This window comes from Gymnoscopelus braueri, assembly GCF_963280865.1.
Source record: "Gymnoscopelus braueri genome assembly, chromosome: 4".
Classification (NCBI taxonomy): domain Eukaryota; kingdom Metazoa; phylum Chordata; class Actinopteri; order Myctophiformes; family Myctophidae; genus Gymnoscopelus; species Gymnoscopelus braueri.
Genome location: NC_137605.1, coordinates 2,637,561 through 2,664,701, shown reverse-complemented (window position 1 = coordinate 2,664,701; position 27,141 = coordinate 2,637,561). Strand labels below are relative to the sequence as shown.

General features: G+C 41.8%; 1 protein-coding gene across 1 annotated transcript in view; it reads right to left on the bottom strand.

The window, feature by feature from the left end:
- Nucleotides 1–27,141, bottom strand: part of LOC308084520 (CD5 antigen-like) — a gene marked incomplete at its 3' end in the record, with an annotated part of 29,159 nt that overhangs the window by 1,096 nt on the left and 922 nt on the right. The window contains exons 3-6 of the mRNA XM_080427186.1: nt 22,249–22,554; nt 20,805–21,104; nt 1,074–1,256; nt 787–954 (exon numbers count right to left, since the gene is read on the bottom strand). Of these exons, the coding sequence (XP_080283312.1) occupies nt 787–954; nt 1,074–1,256; nt 20,805–21,104; nt 22,249–22,554 (957 nt within the window). The remainder of the gene's footprint in view (nt 1–786; nt 955–1,073; nt 1,257–20,804; nt 21,105–22,248; nt 22,555–27,141) is intronic.

Below are 27,141 nucleotides of genomic sequence, written 5' to 3'. Positions count from 1 at the left end.
TTCTAGCTGTGAGGCGACAGCGCTACCGACTGCGCCACCGTGCCCCTAAATCTCTGCTTTCTGTTGCTGTTTAGTGAAAACAAGCTATATTCAACTGCCAATAACTATGGAACGGATGATCGCGACGGCACACGACATATGAGACCTTTTCATAGAATGTGTATTCCATCTTTTGTGGATTCTCAATCTCAGCATTTGGAATGTTAGGTTTTTTTTTTTTTTTTTTTTTATTCAAAATTTTTATCCCAAGATTTTCTAACCCTATTTTTTACACCCAGTGCCAATTGTCTATGTAATCCTGGGCACTACCTTCCCTCTGCCAACCTAGGGAGGCCAGGGCCGAGCTCATGCCTCCTTCAATGCATGAGAGCCAACTGACCTTCTTGACACCTGACAGGGGGGAGTTTCCCTGGTTGGACGTAGCGCGTGGAAGGAACACGTTATTCCAACCAGTTCCGTTCCCCTCCATCAGGCGCCCCGGCTGGCCAGGGGGAGGCAGTATAGTGACCAGGATTACTGCATGTTTTTGTGAGGGTATTAACTACCCTAGGAGACACGGGGAGAACATGCAAACTCCACACAGAAAGGCCCTTTCGCCAACCCCACCTAGGGTATGGGCACTGATGAATGTTAGGTTTCTGACATTTAATCTCTGTAAGACAATAAATGGTATTAATAAGAGGTCTGCATGGTATGTCTGCTGTGTGTAGACCTCTTATTAATACCATTTATTTTCTTACAGAGATTAAATGTCAGAAAGCAGATGGAGTGTCTCCATCACTCTACCTTCACACAGGGGTAGAGGTGTCCATCCATCCACTGTGCAGGTGGCTGTGCTGCTGTCATGTTTGTAGCCTGGTTTACATCTATAGTGGAAAGTATCATCCAGCCTGTTTCCTCCAATGTAATCCTTCCAGTCCAGACCAGGTTCATGAGGCTGATCACACCTTATTTCTAGATGAGAAAGACAATTACATGTCATGTCAGGAACATAATTATTTGCCACACCAACAATTAAACAATTCATAGATTACAAATGTGCTCATCTAACCTACTTTAAATAAGATACTCACGTTCACACGATGGTGCAGGTATCCAAGCTGCTCTGTTAGCTACTGTTGTACATCGAGGAGGTAAATGTTGAGAACGTTTGAACTTCCTGTTACACTCAAAGCTCAGGGTTTGATCTTTCTGGTATTCAGGGATATTGTCCAGCACTCTTCCATTGTCAATCACTGGTGCTGCACATTTGACCCCTGATGAATAATGCACACATGCAACACAACACATCAAGATACAGTTTATATTGGTTATATATGAGTTATATAGATAGATACAGTGTATATTGGTTATATATGAGTTATATAGATAGATACAGTGTATATTGGTTATATATGAGTTATATAGATAGACGCAGTATATATTTGTATTAGTTATATATGAGTTATATAGATTAGGCATGTAACGGTACACCATATTACGGTATTACCACAGTGTAAAAGCCACGGTATTGATACGGTGAGATTTCCGAGCTCACAGTATTTATTCATTTATTATTGAATGTGAAAACATTGCTATCTTGCCCACACATATGGGAAATCGCATGGCGGTTTCTAAGACCATCACTATGCCAAATCCGTTTGGTGGAGCGCGCCTGCAATGGCAACAAATTCTCACTCAAAAGAAATGTCGGGAGTCGGGCCGCGTGCACAACATTCAGAGGTCTCGCTCACTCCTAATTCTCAACAAATCTCTGTGATTCTAATTTTCCTATAATCAGCAGAAGTGAGTCGATTCTCTTAGGAGTTCTCTAAAGTTTGCATAGCTTTAGGCTTTACAACAGCAGGCAATGAGTTCTCAGCTCGCAAGCCTAGCCAGAGCTTTCAATCTCCAAATTACAACCAATTAAAATCTCGGGACAATGGATACACAGGATACTGTCGAATGACCATGTTATCAACTGGAAATTAAGATAATAATGGAGTTTGGAAGAACATTGACTGGAAATTATGATAATAATGGAGTTTGGAAGAACATCGACTGGAAATTATGATAATAATGGAGTTTGGAAGAACATCGACTGGAAATTATGATAATAATGGAGTTTGGAAGAACTTCGACTGATAGTAGCCTAATCTTCATGTCTTCAGAATGATCAGGCCGCCATGCCAATGTTATAATCATTATCATATAGATATTGATAAAGAAAGACATTGGTCATGGCTGTCATGTCAAGTGAATTTGGTTGCTAGCTCCGATCGGAACCCCAAACAGGGCTAGGTTGCTGTAGAAGCACGTTGGTGCTGCAGGCAGCCAGCAGCAGCCGTCTGCTGTCTCACTGCTTGTGCATCTATTATGTTTTGCTATATGATTTCTCAAATTATTTTAATTCATGATGTGAATGTACAGTAGCCTATCAATGCTTATAAGTTAACTCATTCTCTGCCATTGACGTGTTTTGGTGTTTTCAATGTTTATACACTAGATGAAGCTCTTCGCTAACCTATGAGACACCATTTGACTCCCAGTGAAACAATGAAGCAGCAAATCACGTCATCGCAAAAAAAACTACCACATTCACTTCCATGTTAATGGATTTGGAAAAAAAAAAATCTCTGCTTTCTGTTGCTGTTTAGTGAAAACAAGCTATATTCAACTGCCAATAACTATGGAACGGATGATCGCGACGGCACACGACATATGAGACCTTTTCATAGAATGTGTATTCCATCTTTTGTGGATTCTCAATCTCAGCATTTGGAATGTTAGGTTTCTTTTTTTTTCTAAATTTTTATCCCACGATTTTGTAACCCTATTTTTTACACCCAGTGCCAATTGTCTATGTAATCCTGGGCACTACCTTCCCTCTGCCAACCTAGGTAGGCCAGGGCCGAGCTCATGCCTCCTTCAATGCATGAGAGCCAACTGACCTTCTTGTCACCTGACAGGGGGGAGTTTCCCTGGTTGGACGTAGCGCGTGGAAGGAACACATTATTCCAACCAGTTCCCTTCCCCTCCATCAGGCGCCCCGGCTGACCAGGGGGAGGCAGTATAGTGACCAGGATTACTGCATGTTTTTGTGAGGGTATTAACTACCCTAGGAGACACGGGGAGAACATGCAAACTCCACACAGAAAGGCCCTTTCACCAACCCCACCTAGGGTATGGGCACTGATGAATGTTAGGTTTCTGACATTTAATCTCTGTAAGACAATACATGGTATTAATAAGAGGTCTGCATGGTATGTCTGCTGTGTGTAGACCTCTTATTGATACCATTTATTTTCTTACAGAGATTAAATGTCAGAAAGCAAATGGAGTGTCTCCATCACTCTACCTTCACACAGGGGTTGAGGTGTCCATCCATCCACTGTGCAGGTGGCTGTGCTGCTGTCATGTTTGTAGCCTGGTTTACATCTATAGTGGAAAGTATCATCCAGCCTGTTTCCTCCAATGTAATCCTTCCAGTCCAGACCAGGTTCATGAGGCTGATCACACCTTATTTCTAGATGAGAAAGACAATTACATGTCATGTCAGGAACATAATTATTTGCCACACCAACAATTAAACAATTCATAGATTACAAATGTGCTCATCTAACCTACTTTAAATAAGATACTCACGTTCACACGATGGTGCAGGTATCCAAGCTGCTCTGTTAGCTACTGTTGTACATCGAGGAGGTAAATGTTGAGAACGTTTGAACTTCCTGTTACACTCAAAGCTCAGGGTTTGATCTTTCTGGTATTCAGGGATATTGTCCAGAACTCTTCCATCGTCAATCACTGGTACTGCACATTTGACCCCTGATGAAGAATGCACACATGCAACACAAAACATCAAGATACAGTGTATATTGGTTATATATGAGTTATATAGATAGATACAGTGTATATTGGTTATATATGAGTTATATAGATAGATACAGTGTATATTGGTTATATATGAGTTATATAGATAGATACAGTGTATATTGGTTATATATGAGTTATATAGATAGATATAAAATGCTTTTTTTAGATATAAAACCTTTTGAGCGGGCCACCCGCGGCCGCTCCATGGTCGCTGGATTTTGACCCGGGGCGATTGTGTTTTAGGACGACAGACCCCACATTCAACCCGTGTGCGTGCCGTGTGCGCTACTCGGCGCAGAGAAAGAGGGTTTTCGTCACACAGTGAATGAGCTACTTTTCCCACCACTGTCTTATTATTAATTATGACATTATTTTGCCATAAATGAGCGTGCCTTGTTTCATAGACTGTAAGTGTTGCTCTCTCTCTCTCTTCATCTATTATTATAATGACCATGAGCGGTCTGGTGTTTATGTATTATTATATTATTTATTATTATAATGACCATGTGCGAATGCGCGATGACGTCATCATTTCTCAAAATCTCCGGATTACATGTCCACACAGATCCACTGAAACGCATGTTTTGGAAAACCTTCACTTATGTATCCGTTTACAAAAATATCCGTTTTAGCGGCCAAAAACACCGTTTGCGTGTGGCTGAAAGGCCCAAACGCACACAAAAATGTGCGTTTAGAAAAAGATCCATGTACGTGTAGCCTAGGCCCAAGATGTTCATCGAAAATGGCATGTTCCGAGGGTTTGCATACCCTCACCGGCTTCGAGTCCTCCATGAAAGCAAAATCGTCCTATTTGAAGCTCCTAAAGAAGCGGAATCATTCGCTGAAGGACTGAAGTCAGTGGAGTGAGTTTTTGCTTTATAAGCCTTTATCCAGGGTGGAGGTAAGAAGATGACCTTTTATTTTGTTTTGCACCCCCTCATTATAACTGTCATATGGACAAATCACTTGACTTTGAACCCTAGTACATGAAAAGGTATCGATCTGCCCGTACAGTCACGATCAGCTATTTTCCTTTTTTCTTTTTCTTTTTTCGACGTGTATTCACTGGTGTTGACACTTCCTGCAACAACGTGTGACGTCACACGGACTATACCATCACTGAACGTAGGGAGGGGTGTGTTAAGGACTACAATAGCGCGTGACGTCATATGGACTATAACATGACTGAAAGTAGGAAAGGGTGACTCGAGGAACGGCACAAATGTATTATTTATTTATTGTCTCCGCCAGAGGTGGAGAGTATGTTTTCGTTCCCGTCCCGCTGTGTGTGTCCCCCCCCTAGCCAAGCTAACATTGGTCAAGCTTCACGTGACACGTGACAATATGTTGTCACCAATGCTTTTGATTGGCTAGCGAGACGCATGTCGAAATAAAATCCTATAAATAGGTGTGTCACTTCAAAAAGCCATTTATGTTTTTTGAAGTGAGGTAACATTGGTCAAGCTAACATTAGTCAAGTGACACGTGACAATATGTAATATAAATAGGTAAGACAGGATTAATCAGGAACAATACTGGCGGAGACCTGTGCTCCGAGGAGCACATTTTCTAGTTTTATACTGTTATTGTCTCCGCCAGTATGGTGGAGAGTATGTTTTTGTCCTTCCGTGTGTGTGTCCGTCTCAGCCAAGCTAACATTGGTCAAGCTTCACGTGACACGTACCGTGATTGGCTGACTCTTTGCTTTGATTGGCTAGCGAGACGCATGATGAAATAAAAACCTATAAATAGGTGACGCACTTCAAAAAATCATTTATATTTTTTGAAGTGAGCTTCCATCAGTACTGGCGGAGACCTGTAACCTCACTCCGTCAAATGGAAGAAGCTTCTGTTGCTGTTTGGTGAAAACAAGCTATATTCAACTGCCAATAACTATGGAACGGATGATCGCGACGGCACACAACATATGAGACCTTTTCATAGAATGTGTATTCCATCTTTTGTGGATTCTCAATCTCAGCATTTGGAATGTTAGGTTTATTTTTTTATTTTATTGTTCTAAATTTTTATCCCACGATTTTGTAACCCTATTTTTTACACCCAGTGCCAATTGTCTATGTAATCCTGGGCACTACCTTCCCTCAGCCAACCTAGGGAGGCCAGGGCCGAGCTCATGCCTCCTTCAATACATGAGAGCCAACTGACCTTCTTATCACCTGACAGGGGGGAGTTTCCCTGGTTGGACGTAGCGCGTGGAAGGAACACGTTATTCCAACCAGTTCCCTTCCCCTCCATCAGGCGCCCCGGCTGACCAGGGGGAGGCAGTATAGTGACCAGGATTACTGCATGTTTTTGTGAGGGTATTAACTACCCTAGGAGACACGGGGAGAACATGCAAACTCCACACAGAAAGGCCCTTTCACCAACCCCACCTAGGGTATGGGCACTGATGAATGTTAGGTTTCTGACATTTAATCTCTGTAAGACAATAAATGGTATTAATAAGAGGTCTGCATGGTATGTCTGCTGTGTGTAGACCTCTTATTAATACCATTTATTTTCTTACAGAGATTAAATGTCAGAAAGCAGATGGAGTGTCTCCATCACTCTACCTTCACACAGGGGTTGAGGTGTCCATCCATCCACTGTGCAGGTGGCTGTGCTGCTGTCATGTTTGTAGCCTGGTTTACATCTATAGTGGAAAGTATCATCCAGCCTGTTTCCTCCAATGTAATCCTTCCAGTCCAGACCAGGTTCATGAGGCTGATCACACCTTATTTCTAGATGAGAAAGACAATTACATGTCATGTCAGGAACATAATTATTTGCCACACCAACAATTAAACAATTCATAGATTACAAATGTGCTCATCTAACCTACTTTAAATAAGATACTCACGTTCACACGATGGTGCCGGTATCCAAGCTGCTCTGTTAGCTACTGTTGTACATCGAGGAGGTAAATGTTGAGAACGTTTGAACTTCCTGTTACACTCAAAGCTCAGGGTTTGATCTTTCTGGTATTCAGGGATATTGTCCAGAACTCTTCCATCGTCAATCACTGGTACTGCACATTTGACCCCTGATGAAGAATGCACACATGCAACACAAAACATCAAGATACAGTGTATATTGGTTATATATGAGTTATATAGATACAGTGTATATTGGTTATATATGAGTTATATAGATAGATACAGTGTATATTGGTTGTATATGAGTTATATAGATAGATATAAAATGCTTTTTTTTAGATATAAAACCTTTTGAGCGGGCCACCCGCGGCCGCTCCATGGTCGCTGGATTTTGACCCGGGGCGATTTTGTTTTAGGACGACAGACCCCACATTCAACCCGTGTGCGTGCCGTGTGCGCTACTCGGCGCAGAGAAAGAGGGTTTTCGTCACACAGTGAATGAGCTACTTTTCCCACCACTGTCTTATTATTAATTATGACATTATTTTGCCATAAATGAGCGTGCCTTGTTTCATAGACTGTAAGTGTTGCTCTCTCTCTCTCTTCATCTATTATTATAATGACCATGAGCGGTCTGGTGTTTATGTATTATTATATTATTTATTATTATAATGACCATGTGCGAATGCGCGATGACGTCATCATTTCTCAAAATCTCCGGATTACATGTCCACACAGATCCACTGAAACGCATGTTTTGGAAAACCTTCACTTATGTATCCGTTTACAAAAATATCCGTTTTAGCGGCCAAAAACACCGTTTGCGTGTGGCTGAAAGGCCCAAACGCACACAAAAATGTGCGTTTAGAAAAAGATCCATGTACGTGTAGCCTAGGCCCAAGATGTTCATCGAAAATGGCATGTTCCGAGGGTTTGCATACCCTCACCGGCTTCGAGTCCTCCATGAAAGCAAAATCGTCCTATTTGAAGCTCCTAAAGAAGCGGAATCATTCGCTGAAGGACTGAAGTCAGTGGAGTGAGTTTTTGCTTTATAAGCCTTTATCCAGGGTGGAGGTAAGAAGATGACCTTTTATTTTGTTTTGCACCCCCTCATTATAACTGTCATATGGACAAATCACTTGACTTTGAACCCTAGTACATGAAAAGGTATCGATCTGCCCGTACAGTCACGATCAGCTATTTTCCTTTTTTCTTTTTCTTTTTTCGACGTGTATTCACTGGTGTTGACACTTCCTGCAACAACGTGTGACGTCACACGGACTATACCATCACTGAACGTAGGGAGGGGTGTGTTAAGGACTACAATAGCGCGTGACGTCATATGGACTATAACATGACTGAAAGTAGGAAAGGGTGACTCGAGGAACGGCACAAATGTATTATTTATTTATTGTCTCCGCCAGAGGTGGAGAGTATGTTTTCGTTCCCGTCCCGCTGTGTGTGTCCCCCCCCTAGCCAAGCTAACATTGGTCAAGCTTCACGTGACACGTGACAATATGTTGTCACCAATGCTTTTGATTGGCTAGCGAGACGCATGTCGAAATAAAATCCTATAAATAGGTGTGTCACTTCAAAAAGCCATTTATGTTTTTTGAAGTGAGGTAACATTGGTCAAGCTAACATTAGTCAAGTGACACGTGACAATATGTAATATAAATAGGTAAGACAGGATTAATCAGGAACAATACTGGCGGAGACCTGTGCTCCGAGGAGCACATTTTCTAGTTTTATACTGTTATTGTCTCCGCCAGTATGGTGGAGAGTATGTTTTTGTCCTTCCGTGTGTGTGTCCGTCTCAGCCAAGCTAACATTGGTCAAGCTTCACGTGACACGTACCGTGATTGGCTGACTCTTTGCTTTGATTGGCTAGCGAGACGCATGATGAAATAAAAACCTATAAATAGGTGACGCACTTCAAAAAATCATTTATATTTTTTGAAGTGAGCTTCCATCAGTACTGGCGGAGACCTGTAACCTCACTCCGTCAAATGGAAGAAGCTTCTGTTGCTGTTTGGTGAAAACAAGCTATATTCAACTGCCAATAACTATGGAACGGATGATCGCGACGGCACACAACATATGAGACCTTTTCATAGAATGTGTATTCCATCTTTTGTGGATTCTCAATCTCAGCATTTGGAATGTTAGGTTTATTTTTTTATTTTATTGTTCTAAATTTTTATCCCACGATTTTGTAACCCTATTTTTTACACCCAGTGCCAATTGTCTATGTAATCCTGGGCACTACCTTCCCTCAGCCAACCTAGGGAGGCCAGGGCCGAGCTCATGCCTCCTTCAATACATGAGAGCCAACTGACCTTCTTATCACCTGACAGGGGGGAGTTTCCCTGGTTGGACGTAGCGCGTGGAAGGAACACGTTATTCCAACCAGTTCCCTTCCCCTCCATCAGGCGCCCCGGCTGACCAGGGGGAGGCAGTATAGTGACCAGGATTACTGCATGTTTTTGTGAGGGTATTAACTACCCTAGGAGACACGGGGAGAACATGCAAACTCCACACAGAAAGGCCCTTTCACCAACCCCACCTAGGGTATGGGCACTGATGAATGTTAGGTTTCTGACATTTAATCTCTGTAAGACAATAAATGGTATTAATAAGAGGTCTGCATGGTATGTCTGCTGTGTGTAGACCTCTTATTAATACCATTTATTTTCTTACAGAGATTAAATGTCAGAAAGCAGATGGAGTGTCTCCATCACTCTACCTTCACACAGGGGTTGAGGTGTCCATCCATCCACTGTGCAGGTGGCTGTGCTGCTGTCATGTTTGTAGCCTGGTTTACATCTATAGTGGAAAGTATCATCCAGCCTGTTTCCTCCAATGTAATCCTTCCAGTCCAGACCAGGTTCATGAGGCTGATCACACCTTATTTCTAGATGAGAAAGACAATTACATGTCATGTCAGGAACATAATTATTTGCCACACCAACAATTAAACAATTCATAGATTACAAATGTGCTCATCTAACCTACTTTAAATAAGATACTCACGTTCACACGATGGTGCAGGTATCCAAGCTGCTCTGTTAGCTACTGTTGTACATCGAGGAGGTAAATGTTGAGAACGTTTGAACTTCCTGTTACACTCAAAGCTCAGGGTTTGATCTTTCTGGTATTCAGGGATATTGTCCAGAACTCTTCCATCGTCAATCACTGGTACTGCACATTTGACCCCTGATGAAGAATGCACACATGCAACACAAAACATCAAGATACAGTGTATATTGGTTATATATGAGTTATATAGATACAGTGTATATTGGTTATATATGAGTTATATAGATAGATACAGTGTATATTGGTTGTATATGAGTTATATAGATAGATATAAAATGCTTTTTTTTAGATATAAAACCTTTTGAGCGGGCCACCCGCGGCCGCTCCATGGTCGCTGGATTTTGACCCGGGGCGATTTTGTTTTAGGACGACAGACCCCACATTCAACCCGTGTGCGTGCCGTGTGCGCTACTCGGCGCAGAGAAAGAGGGTTTTCGTCACACAGTGAATGAGCTACTTTTCCCACCACTGTCTTATTATTAATTATGACATTATTTTGCCATAAATGAGCGTGCCTTGTTTCATAGACTGTAAGTGTTGCTCTCTCTCTCTCTTCATCTATTATTATAATGACCATGAGCGGTCTGGTGTTTATGTATTATTATATTATTTATTATTATAATGACCATGTGCGAATGCGCGATGACGTCATCGTTTCTCAAAATCTCCGGATTACATGTCCACACAGATCCACTGAAACGCATGTTTTGGAAAACCTTCACTTATGTATCCGTTTACAAAAATATCCGTTTTAGCGGCCAAAAACACCGTTTGCGTGTGGCTGAAAGGCCCAAACGCACACAAAAATGTGCGTTTAGAAAAAGATCCATGTACGTGTAGCCTAGGCCCAAGATGTTCATCGAAAATGGCATGTTCCGAGGGTTTGCATACCCTCACCGGCTTCGAGTCCTCCATGAAAGCAAAATCGTCCTATTTGAAGCTCCTAAAGAAGCGGAATCATTCGCTGAAGGACTGAAGTCAGTGGAGTGAGTTTTTGCTTTATAAGCCTTTATCCAGGGTGGAGGTAAGAAGATGACCTTTTATTTTGTTTTGCACCCCCTCATTATAACTGTCATATGGACAAATCACTTGACTTTGAACCCTAGTACATGAAAAGGTATCGATCTGCCCGTACAGTCACGATCAGCTATTTTCCTTTTTTCTTTTTCTTTTTTCGACGTGTATTCACTGGTGTTGACACTTCCTGCAACAACGTGTGACGTCACACGGACTATACCATCACTGAACGTAGGGAGGGGTGTGTTAAGGACTACAATAGCGCGTGACGTCATATGGACTATAACATGACTGAAAGTAGGAAAGGGTGACTCGAGGAACGGCACAAATGTATTATTTATTTATTGTCTCCGCCAGAGGTGGAGAGTATGTTTTCGTTCCCGTCCCGCTGTGTGTGTCCCCCCCCTAGCCAAGCTAACATTGGTCAAGCTTCACGTGACACGTGACAATATGTTGTCACCAATGCTTTTGATTGGCTAGCGAGACGCATGTCGAAATAAAATCCTATAAATAGGTGTGTCACTTCAAAAAGCCATTTATGTTTTTTGAAGTGAGGTAACATTGGTCAAGCTAACATTAGTCAAGTGACACGTGACAATATGTAATATAAATAGGTAAGACAGGATTAATCAGGAACAATACTGGCGGAGACCTGTGCTCCGAGGAGCACATTTTCTAGTTTTATACTGTTATTGTCTCCGCCAGTATGGTGGAGAGTATGTTTTTGTCCTTCCGTGTGTGTGTCCGTCTCAGCCAAGCTAACATTGGTCAAGCTTCACGTGACACGTACCGTGATTGGCTGACTCTTTGCTTTGATTGGCTAGCGAGACGCATGATGAAATAAAAACCTATAAATAGGTGACGCACTTCAAAAAATCATTTATATTTTTTGAAGTGAGCTTCCATCAGTACTGGCGGAGACCTGTAACCTCACTCCGTCAAATGGAAGAAGCTTCTGTTGCTGTTTGGTGAAAACAAGCTATATTCAACTGCCAATAACTATGGAACGGATGATCGCGACGGCACACAACATATGAGACCTTTTCATAGAATGTGTATTCCATCTTTTGTGGATTCTCAATCTCAGCATTTGGAATGTTAGGTTTATTTTTTTATTTTATTGTTCTAAATTTTTATCCCACGATTTTGTAACCCTATTTTTTACACCCAGTGCCAATTGTCTATGTAATCCTGGGCACTACCTTCCCTCAGCCAACCTAGGGAGGCCAGGGCCGAGCTCATGCCTCCTTCAATACATGAGAGCCAACTGACCTTCTTATCACCTGACAGGGGGGAGTTTCCCTGGTTGGACGTAGCGCGTGGAAGGAACACGTTATTCCAACCAGTTCCCTTCCCCTCCATCAGGCGCCCCGGCTGACCAGGGGGAGGCAGTATAGTGACCAGGATTACTGCATGTTTTTGTGAGGGTATTAACTACCCTAGGAGACACGGGGAGAACATGCAAACTCCACACAGAAAGGCCCTTTCACCAACCCCACCTAGGGTATGGGCACTGATGAATGTTAGGTTTCTGACATTTAATCTCTGTAAGACAATAAATGGTATTAATAAGAGGTCTGCATGGTATGTCTGCTGTGTGTAGACCTCTTATTAATACCATTTATTTTCTTACAGAGATTAAATGTCAGAAAGCAGATGGAGTGTCTCCATCACTCTACCTTCACACAGGGGTTGAGGTGTCCATCCATCCACTGTGCAGGTGGCTGTGCTGCTGTCATGTTTGTAGCCTGGTTTACATCTATAGTGGAAAGTATCATCCAGCCTGTTTCCTCCAATGTAATCCTTCCAGTCCAGACCAGGTTCATGAGGCTGATCACACCTTATTTCTAGATGAGAAAGACAATTACATGTCATGTCAGGAACATAATTATTTGCCACACCAACAATTAAACAATTCATAGATTACAAATGTGCTCATCTAACCTACTTTAAATAAGATACTCACGTTCACACGATGGTGCAGGTATCCAAGCTGCTCTGTTAGCTACTGTTGTACATCGAGGAGGTAAATGTTGAGAACGTTTGAACTTCCTGTTACACTCAAAGCTCAGGGTTTGATCTTTCTGGTATTCAGGGATATTGTCCAGAACTCTTCCATCGTCAATCACTGGTACTGCACATTTGACCCCTGATGAAGAATGCACACATGCAACACAAAACATCAAGATACAGTGTATATTGGTTATATATGAGTTATATAGATACAGTGTATATTGGTTATATATGAGTTATATAGATAGATACAGTGTATATTGGTTGTATATGAGTTATATAGATAGATATAAAATGCTTTTTTTTAGATATAAAACCTTTTGAGCGGGCCACCCGCGGCCGCTCCATGGTCGCTGGATTTTGACCCGGGGCGATTTTGTTTTAGGACGACAGACCCCACATTCAACCCGTGTGCGTGCCGTGTGCGCTACTCGGCGCAGAGAAAGAGGGTTTTCGTCACACAGTGAATGAGCTACTTTTCCCACCACTGTCTTATTATTAATTATGACATTATTTTGCCATAAATGAGCGTGCCTTGTTTCATAGACTGTAAGTGTTGCTCTCTCTCTCTCTTCATCTATTATTATAATGACCATGAGCGGTCCGGTGTTTATGTATTATTATATTATTTATTATTATAATGACCATGTGCGAATGCGCGATGACGTCATCGTTTCTCAAAATCTCCGGATTACATGTCCACACAGATCCACTGAAACGCAAGTTTTGGAAAACACTTATTTATCCGTTTACAAAAATATCCGTTTTAGCGGCCAAAAACACCGTTTGCGTGTGGCTGAAAGGCCCAAACGCACACAAAAATGTGCGTTTAGAAAAAGATCCATGTACGTGTAGCCTAGGCCCAAGATGTTCATCGAAAATGGCATGTTCCGAGGGTTTGCATACCCTCACCGGCTTCGAGTCCTCCATGAAAGCAAAATCGTCCTATTTGAAGATCCTAAAGAAGCGGAATCATTCGCTGAAGGACTGAAGTCAGTGGAGTGAGTTTTTGCTTTATAAGCCTTTATCCAGGGTGGAGGTAAGAAGATGACTTTTTATTTTGTTTTGCACCCCCTCATTATAACTGTCATATGGACAAATCACTTGACTTTGAACCCTAGTACATGAAAAGGTATTGATCTGCCAGTACAGTCACGATCAGCTATTTTCCTTTTTTCTTTTTTCTTTTTTCGACGTGTACTCACTGGTGTTGACACTTCCTGCAACAACGTGTGACGTCACACGGACTATACCATCACTGAACGTAGGGAGGGGTGTGTTAAGGACTACAATAGCGCGTGACGTCATATGGACTATAACATGACTGAAAGTAGGAAAGGGTGACTCGAGGAACGGCACAAATGTATTATTTATTTATTTTCTGGCGTCAATACTTTCGGTAACAGCGTGTGACGTCATACGGGCGATACCAGACTATTGTTATAGATAAACTTTATTCTAGATAAACTTTATTTCGGGCTGCTACTCCTCCCAGAGTTTATTTTTCCCAATTTAGTGCCATATGTCAAAATGACCGGCTTCACCGGGAATCGTGCACTTGTATTTTGCTAAGAGATTGGTTCAATAGTTTGATTTATATTGATTTATTAGTGCATTAAATTTCCCCATCCACTTTAATGGAAAAGTGAAAAAACTTAAATTCAAGTATTTTTTGCTCTGAAACCGTAAGAGCTAGATTTGATGGGGAGGTTCATGATTTGTTCCGAAATTATTGAAAAGATAATTACACTAATCGGCCACATGGTGGCGCTATAACAGCCCCCTTTACGTTTTGGCCTATAACTCTTGAACCATAGGTCGTAAAATCAAAATGTATTTTTCCCTAGATTCCTTGGGTTATGACGCAACTCCCCATATAGGCCACGCCCATTTGCGTCAGGATAGATTTTCCGCCATTTTGAATTTTCTTCAAAACACACTTTTAGCTCCTCCTCCCATATATTTTGTCCAAATTTTACAAAAATCGGTACACATGATCTCTGGACCCTTGCGATAATCTGGAGCGAAACAGAATTTTTATAGTCCATACCGCTCGTCCGTAAATGGCTTCCAAAGTTAGCGGGAGGGGCCCGTTTTACAAAAAAAACCACAAATCACGAACAAAACGTCCAGTCAATCCCAAATTTGAATCACATGTCAAGTGTGGTTTACTCAACAAAGCCCCAAAATAATTTCCACTTTGATCCATAGGGGGCGCCACAAATGCTCAAAATGTAACCTTTTGATGCAAAAACCATATGTTGGGGGGATCAATCCTCTCAAAATTAAACGCAAGTGATCTCAGGAGTTGCGTGACAATGTAATTGGCGCAGCCTCCGACGGTATTCCTCCCAGCGTATTCCTCGAGCCCCGGTGGAGGCGACCTACGACTCGCGTCGGCGCAACCACACTCTGCAATTGCCCTGAATTGCGACGCGTCTAGTTTTATACTGTTATTGTCTCCGCCAGTATGGTGGAGAGTATGTTTTTGTCTCCGTCCTTCCGTGTGTGTGTCCGTCTCAGCCAAGCTAACATTGGCCAAGCTTCACGTGACACGTACCGTGATTGGCTGACTCTTTGCTTTGATTGGCTAGCGAGACGCATGATGAAATAAAAACCTATAAATAGGTGACGCACTTCAAAAAATCATTTATATTTTTTGAAGTGAGCTTCCATCAGTACTGGCGGAGACCTGTGCTCCGAGGAGCACATTTTCTAGTTTTTGTTATTTATCTCTCCAACAGATAATCACAATGACTGAAGGTTAAAAATGTATGTGGAAAGGAGAAGTCTCAGTAAAAAAAAGAAGAAAGAAAAAAAAAAAGAAACAACTTTCCTTTCCATTCAATAATATCTTGTCGTGACCAACCAATAGACAACAACATGAGGGGAAATAAAAGGGGAGGGGGTGCAACAATTAAGTAATTGCACTGAAGACAAGAGCTCCAGGGGCCAATATAAGAAAGATTTAATTATTTCATAGTTATTTAGTTTCTTTTTCCATTATTGTTTCTCTCTGGCCTAATAGGAGTAAGGGGATTAATGTTGTGGATCACAAAGCCACGGCTGGGGTGGGCGGATGCACTTTATGTATGTTATTTTTTATTTTAAGTTTATGTTTTTTGGTTATGTTTATTAATGAAAGCAACGACAACCCTGTTTAGGCAAATGTACACAGTCACAGATATTTTTTGTAGACCACACCAACTACCATGTCAGACATGATAATAAATTCGTGGAACATTAAAGGCTTGGGAAGTCCTATTAAAAGGAAAAAAATGTTATCTCTTCTTAAAAAAAATAAAGTAGACGTAGCTTTTTTACAAGAAACATATTTGTCAGATATTGAACACGCTAAGTTAAAAAGGGACTGGGTGGGTCAGGTCTATTTCTCATCATATAAAAGTCATAGCAGAGGAACAGCTATCTTGATTAACAAAACAATACCATTTACATTAGAAAAACGAATTACAGCTCCAAATGGACGATTTGTCTTGGTCTCAGGCTGCATTTGGGGAACATCCATTACTTTTCTGAACATCTATGCTCCCAATGCAGACGAACCCACATTCATGTCTGACATGGTGCTGCTTTTCAATGAAAACTGGAAAGGCTTTGGAGTGATGGCAGGGGATTTTAACCTGACAATGACAGCCTTGGATAAATCTAATCAGACTAACTATAGGTCCAAATCCTCAAAGGTTCTTCAGGGGCTATGTGCAGAAAGTGGCCTAATTGATGTCTGGCGTGAATTACATCAAGGTATTAAAGACTACAGCTTCTTCTCAAATGTGCATAACTCGTACTGTAGAATAGATTATGCCTTTGTTTATTCAAAACATATACACATGATAAAGACTTGTGAAATTAGTCCAATTATTTTATCAGATCATGCTAGAATATGCTTGACTATTCAGTTTAATAGGAACAAATCATTCTCCAAACAATGGAAATTTGATAATTCATTACTCCAAGATGAAGAATTCAAATAAAAAATGCGAACATGGATTACAAATTACATAAGGGAAAATAATGACCCCCTCATAGACCCTAACATCATCTGGGAAGCGGCAAAAGCCACTTGGAGAGGACTAATCATTTCATATGGATCATTTAAAAAGCGAGTAAAAAGAGCACAAGCACAAGAACTTGAGAGAGAAGTAATACGATGTGAAACACTTCATAAGACGGCGTCTACAGAGGACAATTGGAGGCAATTAATTGTGGCCAGGGCCAAATTAAACCTTCAAATAAATCTAATGCTTGTCTCCTGCACATGACGCCAACAGAAACGATGTATGAATCATATCCTTTTAATTATAGTCTAGAGTATACCATACACTCTCCTATCTATCGCAATCCTGATCTAGATAAACATCTAACCTCAGTTAATACACAGAGGTGGGCCCAGTTGGGGATAAGTCAATTCAAAGACCTGTTTCATACAAATATGCAGTTAAAATCATTTATAGAATTAAGAACAGAATATGGCATCCCAAATACTGACTTCTTTAAATACTTACAAATGCAAAATATTTTACATTCACTTAGAAGAGAAAACAAATGAAGACTAGAATGATATGAAATAGAAGAAACATTGTTGTTATCGACCACAATTAAAGGCAAAATCAGTGAAATGTATGACATCTTTTCCAAAGACCGTCACTCATCTTTTTTGCCTTTGTTGAAGATTTGGGAGACAGATTTAACAATGAAATTTGAGGAAAACACCTGGCTACATATTTGTGATAGAATACATTTCCCATTTACAAGTAACAAAATCAAAGAAGCCAATTATAAATGTATTCATGAATTGTATCTAACTCCAATAAAAAATGCATAAAATGTCTAGAGACAATTCAGTAAACTGTCCTAGATGTAAAACCAGCGAAGGAACTTTCTTACACATGTCTTGGCAATGTGAAAAACTAAAAACATTCTGGAACGGTGTCCACTCATTCACAAAATCTGCATTAGAAACCGAATTTGACTTGTCCCCATGTGTCTACTTACTAAATGAATTGCCTAATATACAGATGGACCCCAAAAAATACAGATTTTTAATTATTATAACATACTTTGCCAAGAAATGTATTCTTCTATTATGGAAAAATGAAGTTTCACCCACTTTTAAGATGTTTCAGGATCAGGTATCTCAATTTCTTCCACTAGAAAAACTCACCTTTGAAAAACATGGCCGAGAACAAATGTTCCAAGACCTATGGAATCCACTGATTTCCCTACTAACTCTTTGACTGCCAGAGTATTTTCATAAAGTACTCCCCCAGTGCCAGCAATTTTCGTGTTTTTTTATTTTTATATTTTGAATTTTTCTCATGAAAATAATTTAAGGGGACATAATGTAAAGACCCAGCACAAGTCCGCCACTAGAGTGCAGCACATGACTGCTTGATCAGGCCGTTGGGTCTCTCTCAGCCTTCTTGATAGATTAGACAGAGAAAAACATGAAAACGGAAGTGACGTCGTCCCAGATTGTTTTGATCGCCAAAATGCCGTCGTGATACACGAGGGCGATGACTGATCGTCACCCAGACCATAGATTATAGAAGAGAAACTGTCCGTTTGTCCGTCATACCGTGTGAAAGACCGTTTATTTACCTATTTTGGACGAAAATGACTGGGGAAAAGAATCAAAAACCGGAAACGGAATCCAGGTCATGAAACCGGATGCAGATGTCCGTGAAGTAAGTGGAACTCGAGAATAACATTGAATATTAAGCAGCATAGCGCAATCAGAGATTAAACAATGAACGCGCGTCCAGCGCGTCGAGCGCGTCGACGGCCAACTGGACAAAGTAGCACTTGACGCGTTATCGCGTCGTCCGCAGTCAAAGAGCTAAGGGCGCGCCCCCACCAAGAGTTGGCTGGCTGCTGTTTGCAGAATCTGCCAATGCATTGTCAATGCAAATGCGTTGATTCACGCAAGAGCAGATTTTTCCGCCTCTCGCGCAGACCTTGCGTTTATCTGCTCTCCGCGACTAAGCATAAAACTGCTGGAGGCAGGAGCTGATTTTCTCCCTCTGTCCAATCGGGTGAGTCGAAGGCGGACCGTCTCAAGACTCAGGAAGCAACATGGTGCTCTCAGTGGACCAACTGGTTGTAGCTGTTGCATCCCATCCCCTTCCAATAATGCAAGGGCAAGTGCCCTCCGCCTGTCCATCCTATAATAAAGTTGAATAAACTCGATAAAGTCGCAACGTAACCGGGCCGGGCTACATACAAAGCTAGTCTACGGGCAACGCAACGGGGAGGGAGGGGCTTGAAAGCAAGTGACAGATGCTGATGTGCGTCAGTGGTTGCCTGGCAACGTCAAGGAAGAAGGCGTTGCGGGCTACGGGGAGGCTCCTGAAAGTGAGTGACAGGCGCGACACTCCCGTTTTTTAGAATCCACTGGCTGCAAAAAACTGTGGCCGCGCACAACCTGCGTTTATCAGCGGCCAGCCAACTCTTGGTGGGGGCGCGCCCTTAGTAGGGAGACTGATGATTGATGTGGTTAATGTGGTTCTGCTTTAAAAAAAAAAAAAAAAAAAGTATATGAGTGCTGTCTACATGCTGAAGGTTGTTGTTGATGTTGTTATTATTGTTATTATTGTTTATTTATGTTTTCTTTATTTTTCTTTATTATTACTGTTTTGTTTTTATTTCGCTTTGTCTGTTAATGGGGTGGGGGGGAGGGACTAAGGAATGGGATGATTGTGAAATGTTGTGGGGCAAGTATTTGCTGTACCCTGCGATTTCTCAAAAAAAAAGAAAAAAAAGAAGAAAAAAAAAAGAATACTTTGGACCAAAAATGGATTGTTTTGACAACGGAGCGTTCTCTCCTGCTGTCACTACATCACTAAGCAGCCCCTCCCCTTTAGCGCTTGTAGACGCAACCTCGTTATCCACAGGAATAACCGCGGCCTCTACTCTTATTTGTGAGTCTATCATCTGTGAAGACTGACTCACATCTTCAACCTCATCTGCTGATCCTTGTGTCTCCTCTGTCTCACCATTCTGTTCTATCACTACCTGCTCATCTGTTGCATTAACATTACCAGGGGGCGGGGCCTCAGCAGCCCTCGTCTCTGCCTGTCTAGCGGCCGTCCCATCAGTTCTCTTTTTCTGTGGACACGCGTTGTGCTTGTGTCGAACACGCCCACACTCAAAACATTTCATGCTACCTCCATTTGCATTGACCATATAATGACTATTTCCATGTTTCACTTTGAATGACACCTCCAACTCTTGTGTAGGAGAGTCAAGGAACATATAAGCCTGTCTGCGAAGTGACTGAACATGTTTTAACTTCTCATCTTTGCACCCGAGGTTTAACACCTTAAGTGGGCTTGCAAACTTGCCGAAGCGTTTGAGTTCTTGTTCCAACATCTCATTTGGAATAAAAGGTGGCACACCCGAGACTATAACTCTCGTGGAAGGTGCATAAAGTGGGGAAACTTGCAAAAAAACGTCACCTATAAAGACGCCACTCGCAACAAGTTGATTCACAAGCCTCTCCTCCTTCACAAACACAATGACACCCTTGTTCATGCGCGATGCATATTCAAGATTAGCGTGTTCAATCCAGCAAAATAAACAATACAAAGATAACCTTACCTGATCATGCGACAAAGCAGGGAAAAGGACAAATAGAAACCAAAAAATAAATAAACAATTCCCGAGGCTCTCACTCATACAAACACTACTCATACACACCCTCCCACCGTGCTACAACAGCATGCAGAGAGAGAGAGAGAGAGAGAGAGAGAGAGAGAGAGAGAGAGAGAGAGACAGACAGACAGACAGACAGACAGACAGACAGACAGACAGACAGACAGACAGACAGACAGACAGACAGACAGACAGACAGACAGACAGACAGACAGACAGACAGACAGACAGACAGTATAGATTAGTATCATTGTTGAAGTCATTGTTTGTTACCTGAACAGATCAGCTCCAGACTGATGGAGGTAGTAACAGACTCCACTGCTCCACTACACTCCCTCAGTGTAGATTCATCTCCATCACAGGAAGGTCTAATCCTCCATACAGGTTGATGTGTAGAACCACGTCTCTCTGTAGAAACAGCAGAGCCACAGTCCAGTTGTCTACACACTACAGGTGATGACTGATGGTTCCAGTCATGATAATAATCATCATTCACTGGTCTCCACTCTCTCTGGTGTTTCATCTCCAGTCTACCAGCACAGTGACTGCTTCCTCCAACCAGCCTGACAGGCTCTGTACACAGACATTATTAAGCAGTTAGAACTGTATTGTCTCTATTTTACTATCAACTTTCTGCAGAAATTAGCAGATCTGTAAGCCCACGACTCATCACAATACAAGCTTGTAGATCTGCTATTGTCAGTGATGATTGTAGTGGCAGAAGAACCTCTGCAGGAGAGTAAGAAAGGCCTCTGGATTAGAGGCCTAGGGCCTCTGTGTGCAGACAATGATGATTCATGATGAAACGCATCAAAAGTAGTTAGAGTACAGATACTTTGATTACTCTTACTCTGCTTACTTACTTAACCCTTTAAGACCGGGAAAGTATCTCTGTGTCATTTGACTATTACAAAAATAGCAGATCTACAAGCTACGAGCTTGTAGATCTGACAACTTTATTTTTAAAGCGAACATTTAACTCAACTCTTTGCTTCTGGGGATTCTACAAATGTCTTCTATATCCTAACAGTTTTTTTTATATATATTCAAAGATTTGCAAATATGGTCACGGTTAAAAAAAAGAATAGCAGATCAACAAGGTCGTAGCGCGGCACTCGGTGCCGCGCTACGACCTTGTAGATCTGCTATTTTTGAATAGCCAAATAAATCTAAAAATGTCAGATTATTTCCTGGTCTAAATGGGTTAAAGTAAATGTTTTATAATCATGATTAACAAACAATGAGTTCACGTCTGGGAAAGTGACCACGAAGGGAGAGAAGATGTCTCCCACAGGAGATGGATCATGAGTTATTACACTAGATCAAAGTCTACTTATGGGGAAATTAATGCATTTTGTTACACCTAGAAATCACGTGCAGATAACCATATGTCCTTTAGTCACAAGATGGTTAATACAGCCTAATATTAAGAAATAGATGAGAAGAGGAGGAGGAGAGACCTATTGTCTACTGACAGAAGGGCTATAAATATTACTAATGTGTTTATAATGGAAGAATTGAACAGAGGATTGGAACAGAGAGGAGCTCATGAGCACTGCCTGCTTCTGCTATGATGTTTGTAACCTGACTGTACACAACAATAAACTGAGATTGAAGATCCACCTCCAACTATAAGTATAGGGTTAAAGTGGTTAAAAAGTAATATTACTTTGATTGTAAAGTAATAATCAAAGCTGAAGTGTAGTTTGTCTTTTACCTGAGCAGGTGAGTCCAACAGTCTTGTCAGGTGAGCAGGTGTTTCTAGTTGAGTCTGAGGTTCTACAGTCCAGGAGAACAGACTCACTGCCTTCACACTGGAACTCTTTGGTCCACATTGGAGCCTTCACTTCTCCATAGAGCGCCCCCTGGAGGACTGAAGGAGCCTCACAGCCAAGCTGCCTACAGACCACCTCTGCATCCTGCTGGTCAAAGTCACCTTCACACACTGAGACCCACGACTGATTAGACTTCACCTCCACTCTGCCTGAACACTCACTAGTCCCATTCACCAACCTCACTGACCCTGGAGAGAGAGAGAGAGAGAGAGAGAGAGAGAGAGAGAGAGAGAGAGAGAGAGAGAGAGAGAGAGAGAGAGAGAGAGAGAGAGAGAGAGAGATGAGAGAGAGAGGGGGATGAGAGAGAGAGAGAGAGAGAGAGAGAGAGGGATGAGAGAGAGAGGGGGATGAGAGAGAGAGAGAGAGAGAGAGAGAGAGAGAGAGAGAGAGAGAGAGAGAGAGAGAGAGAGAGAGAGAGAGAGACACACACACACACACACACACACACACACACACACACACACAGACAGACAGACAGACAGACAGACAGACAGACAGACAGACAGACAGACAGACAGACAGACAGACAGACAGACAGACAGAGAGAAAAGATATCCTCCCAGTCACTCTAAGGGAAAGCCTCACCTTGTGTACTTTAAACACAACTAACAGAATGTTTTAAATTATGGATATTTCAAATTAAAGGAGTAGTTCACCCAAACAATTAATTACTTTCTATCAATTACACACCATGAAGCATTGGGCTTCATGGGAGACAATCATTTGTTGACAATAATGTGATGACCAGAGACTCCACTGGTCATCACATTATTGTCTCAGGAATGAGACAACAACTAAAACATCTCCATGAATTTAAGGCTTTGTGGGGTTTGTAATTGATAGAAAATAAGTCATTTTTTTGGGGTGAACTGCTCCTTTAAGGCTTTAGATATTATATGTAGAAATGTAGTAAACAAATTGGTCAAAACTGCCAAAAAGAATTTCTTAAATGAAAGTATTGAGGCAAACAAAAGCCACCCACAAAAGCTGTGGGAAGCGCTACAGAAATTGGGCTGCAACAACAAAATTCAAACCAAAGCTACAAACATCTGCATTATTTCAAGTGGCGTGCTCATTACCGACAAGCAAGCGGTAGCAAACTGTTTTAACAGCTTTTTTACCACCATTGCAACCCAGTTGGTAAGCAAACTTCCTCAGCATTCAGGTTTGTACGGCTCTGACCACATCCATGCTCACTATGTTAAACTAGGGGCTAAAAAAGACTCCTTTTCATTCAAACCAGTAAATGCTGATGATGTGCAGAAAAAACTACTCGCCCTCCAGCCAAACAAGGCCACCGGCCTTGACAATATCCCCACCAGATTCCTCAGAGACGCAGCTACTGCTATTGCCCCCATAGTAGCCCAAATCACAAACCTATCCATCAGCCAGTGTCACGTCCCACAGGATTTCAAGTTGGCAAGAGTAATCCCTCTGCATAAAAAAGGAAGCAAATTAGAACCTGGCAACTATAGGCCTGTTTCCATCCTTTGTTCCATCTCAAAGGTTGTAGAGCGATTAATTCAAGAACAAATCAACAGCTACCTCAGCGAGCATAAACTGTTGTTTGAATTCCAATCGGGCTTCAGAACCTCCCATTCCACTGACACATGCCTACTGTATCTGACCGACTACATCAAACGTGAGGTAGACGCGGGCAAATACTGCGGCATGGTCATGTTGGACCTCCAAAAAGCGTTCGACACTGTAAACCACTCAATTTTACTTGATAAGCTGAGGGCGATTGGTTTTGACTGCACATCACTAAACTGGATGAGATCTTACCTGGAGGGAAGAGAACAAGTGGTTGACATCAACGGAACCATGTCCTCATCCCTCCCGGTGAGCTGTGGGGTTCCTCAGGGCAGCATTCTAGGGCCGTTACTGTTTCTTCTATACATTAACGACATGAGTGCTGCCTGTAACTGCAAATTGTTCCTGTTCGCTGATGACTCGGCACTCCTGATCTCGGGAGAGGACAAGTTGCAAGTTGAGGAGGCGCTCAGCTCCGAACTCTCAAAAATCCGTACTTGGCTTACCGATAACAAACTGTCACTACACCTTGGGAAAACTGAATCCATTCTCTTTGGGACCAAACATTCCCTCAGACAGATGGATGTAAATGATTTCAAGGTCAAAGTCGATGACACAATTATCTCTAGCAAAGAAGAGATTACCTATTTGGGTTGTGTACTTGACAAATACCTGACAGGTGATAGCATGGCTACAAAGGTGGTCAAAAGAGTAAACCAGAGAACCAAATTTATGGGCAGAGTTTCCTCTTTTGTCAACCCTCAGGCCCTCAGGACCCTCTCTGGGGCCCTGATTCAACCACTTTTTGACTATGCTTGCACCTCCTGGTACTCCAACACCTCAGTGTCACTGAAGACTAAGCTTCAAACCTCCCAAAACAAACTGATTCGGCTACTCCTCGGATTGGGGCCCATGACCCACCTTTCTCCCACCCATTTTGCCAGCCTAGGCTGGCTCAGGGTGGAAGACAGGGTTAAACAACTAAAAATGGGACTGGCCTTCAAAATTGTAAATGCACATTTGCCCGATATGCCCCCAATTCCCGCATATCTGAGTAAATACCTCCAAAAGGTTAGCGACACCCACAGTCACAATACCAGAGGGAGCGTTAACAACAATTTGGTACCACCCACCCATAAATCAAACATGGGCAAATTCTCCTTCTACAGCACTGCCACCCAGGATTGGAATAGTCTAACTCCATCCCTCAAAAAATGCAGTTCGCTGGGCTCATTTAAAAGAGCCTTAAAAAATCACCTTTCAGGAGGCCAAAGGTGGAGGTAGTACCATTTTCCCGTAGTACCATTTTCCCGTTAGACAGCAGACCCCCCCCCCCTGTTCTTGTACATATTTTTTTCCCCTCTTTTTTATTTTTTTTGTTGTACATAGTGTTATATATTGTTTTTGGCTGTTTATTTTGTAATGATATTTGAACTGTGGTGCCACTATATATGCCTATGAATTAAATACCAAGGCCCTCATTGGAAACAAGTCCGCAAGGACTTTTATGAACGGACCTGTTAGACAAAGTATTTTAAATGTAACTGTGCTGTTTTACATTTTTTTGCCTAATAAAATATTCAATCAATCAATCAATCAATCAAAAAAAAAATATTGCGTAGGTCATTGGTTCTCATTGTGGGGTCAGGGGACCCCCAGGGGTCCTTGGGGAGGTTCCAGGGGGTCCCCAGCAAAAGTAGTTAATACAGAGTCACAATCATTTTAACCTTTTATACTTTAGCCATTCAATAGCAGACAGACAGACAGACAGACAGACAGACAGACAGACAGACAGACAGACAGACAGACAGACAGACAGACAGACAGACAGACAGTATAGATTAGTATCATTGTTGAAGTCATTGTTTGTTACCTGAACAGATCAGCTCCAGACTGATGGAGGTAGTAACAGACAACACTGTTACACACTCCCTCAGTGTAGATTCATCTCCAACACAGGAAGGTCTAATCATCCATACAGGTTGACGTGTAGAACCACGTCTCTCTGTAGAAACAGCAGAGCCACAGTCCAGTTGTCTACACACTACAGATGATGACTGATGGTTCCAGTAATAATAACCCACTGGTCTCCACTCTCTCTGGTGTTTCATCTCCAGTCTACCAGCACAGTGACTGCTTCCTCCAACCAGCCTGACAGGCTCTGTACACAGACATTATTAAGCAGTTAGAACTGTATTGTCTCTATTCTACAATTAACTTTCTGCAGAAATTAGCAGATCTGTAAGCTCACGACTCATCACAATACAAGCTTGTAGATCTGCTATTTTCATTGATGATTGTAGTGGCAGAAGAACCTCTGCAGGAGAGTAAGAAAGGCCTCTGGATTAGATGGCCTAGGGCCTCTGTGTGCAGACAATGATGATTCATGATGAAAAGCATCAAAAGTAGTTAGAGTACAGATACTTTGTTTACTCTTACTCTGCTTGCTTACTTACTTAACCCTTTAAGACCGGGAACACATCTCTGTGTCAATTTGAGACTATTAAAAAAATAGCAGATCTACAAGCTGAGCTTGTAGATGTGACAACTTTATTTTTAAAGTGAACATTCAACTCAAATCTTTGCTTCTGGGGATTCTACAAATGTCTTTTATATCCTAACAGTTTTTTTTTTAAACTTATGTGTAATTTGTGGACCCCCCATCTCAAAATATTTTGTTCCAAGGACCCCCAAAAGCAAAGATTTGAGTTAAAATGTACAGTATATATATATTCAAAGATTTGCAAATATGGTCACGGTTAAAAAAAAGAATAGCAGATCAACAAGCTCGTAGCGCGGCAACCGAGTTGCCCGCGCTACGAGCTTGTAGATCTGCTATTTTGAATAGCCAAATAAATCTAAAAATGTCATATTATTTCCCGGTCTAAATGGGTTAAAGTAAATGTTCTATAATCATGATTAACACACAATGAGTTCACGTCTGGGAAAGTGACCGACGAAGGGAGAGAAGATGTCTCCACAGGAGATGGATCATGAGTTATTACACTAGGTCAACGTCTACTTATGGGGAAATTGATGTATTTTGTTACACCTAGAAATCACGTACAGATAACCATATGGTTTTTAGTCACAACATGGTTACAGCCTAATATTAAGACATAGATGAGAAGAGGAGGAGGAGAGACCCTATTGTCTACTGACAGAAGGGCTTTAAATATTACTAATGTGTTTGTAATGGAAGAATTGAACAGAGGATTGGAACAGAGATGAGCTCATGAGCA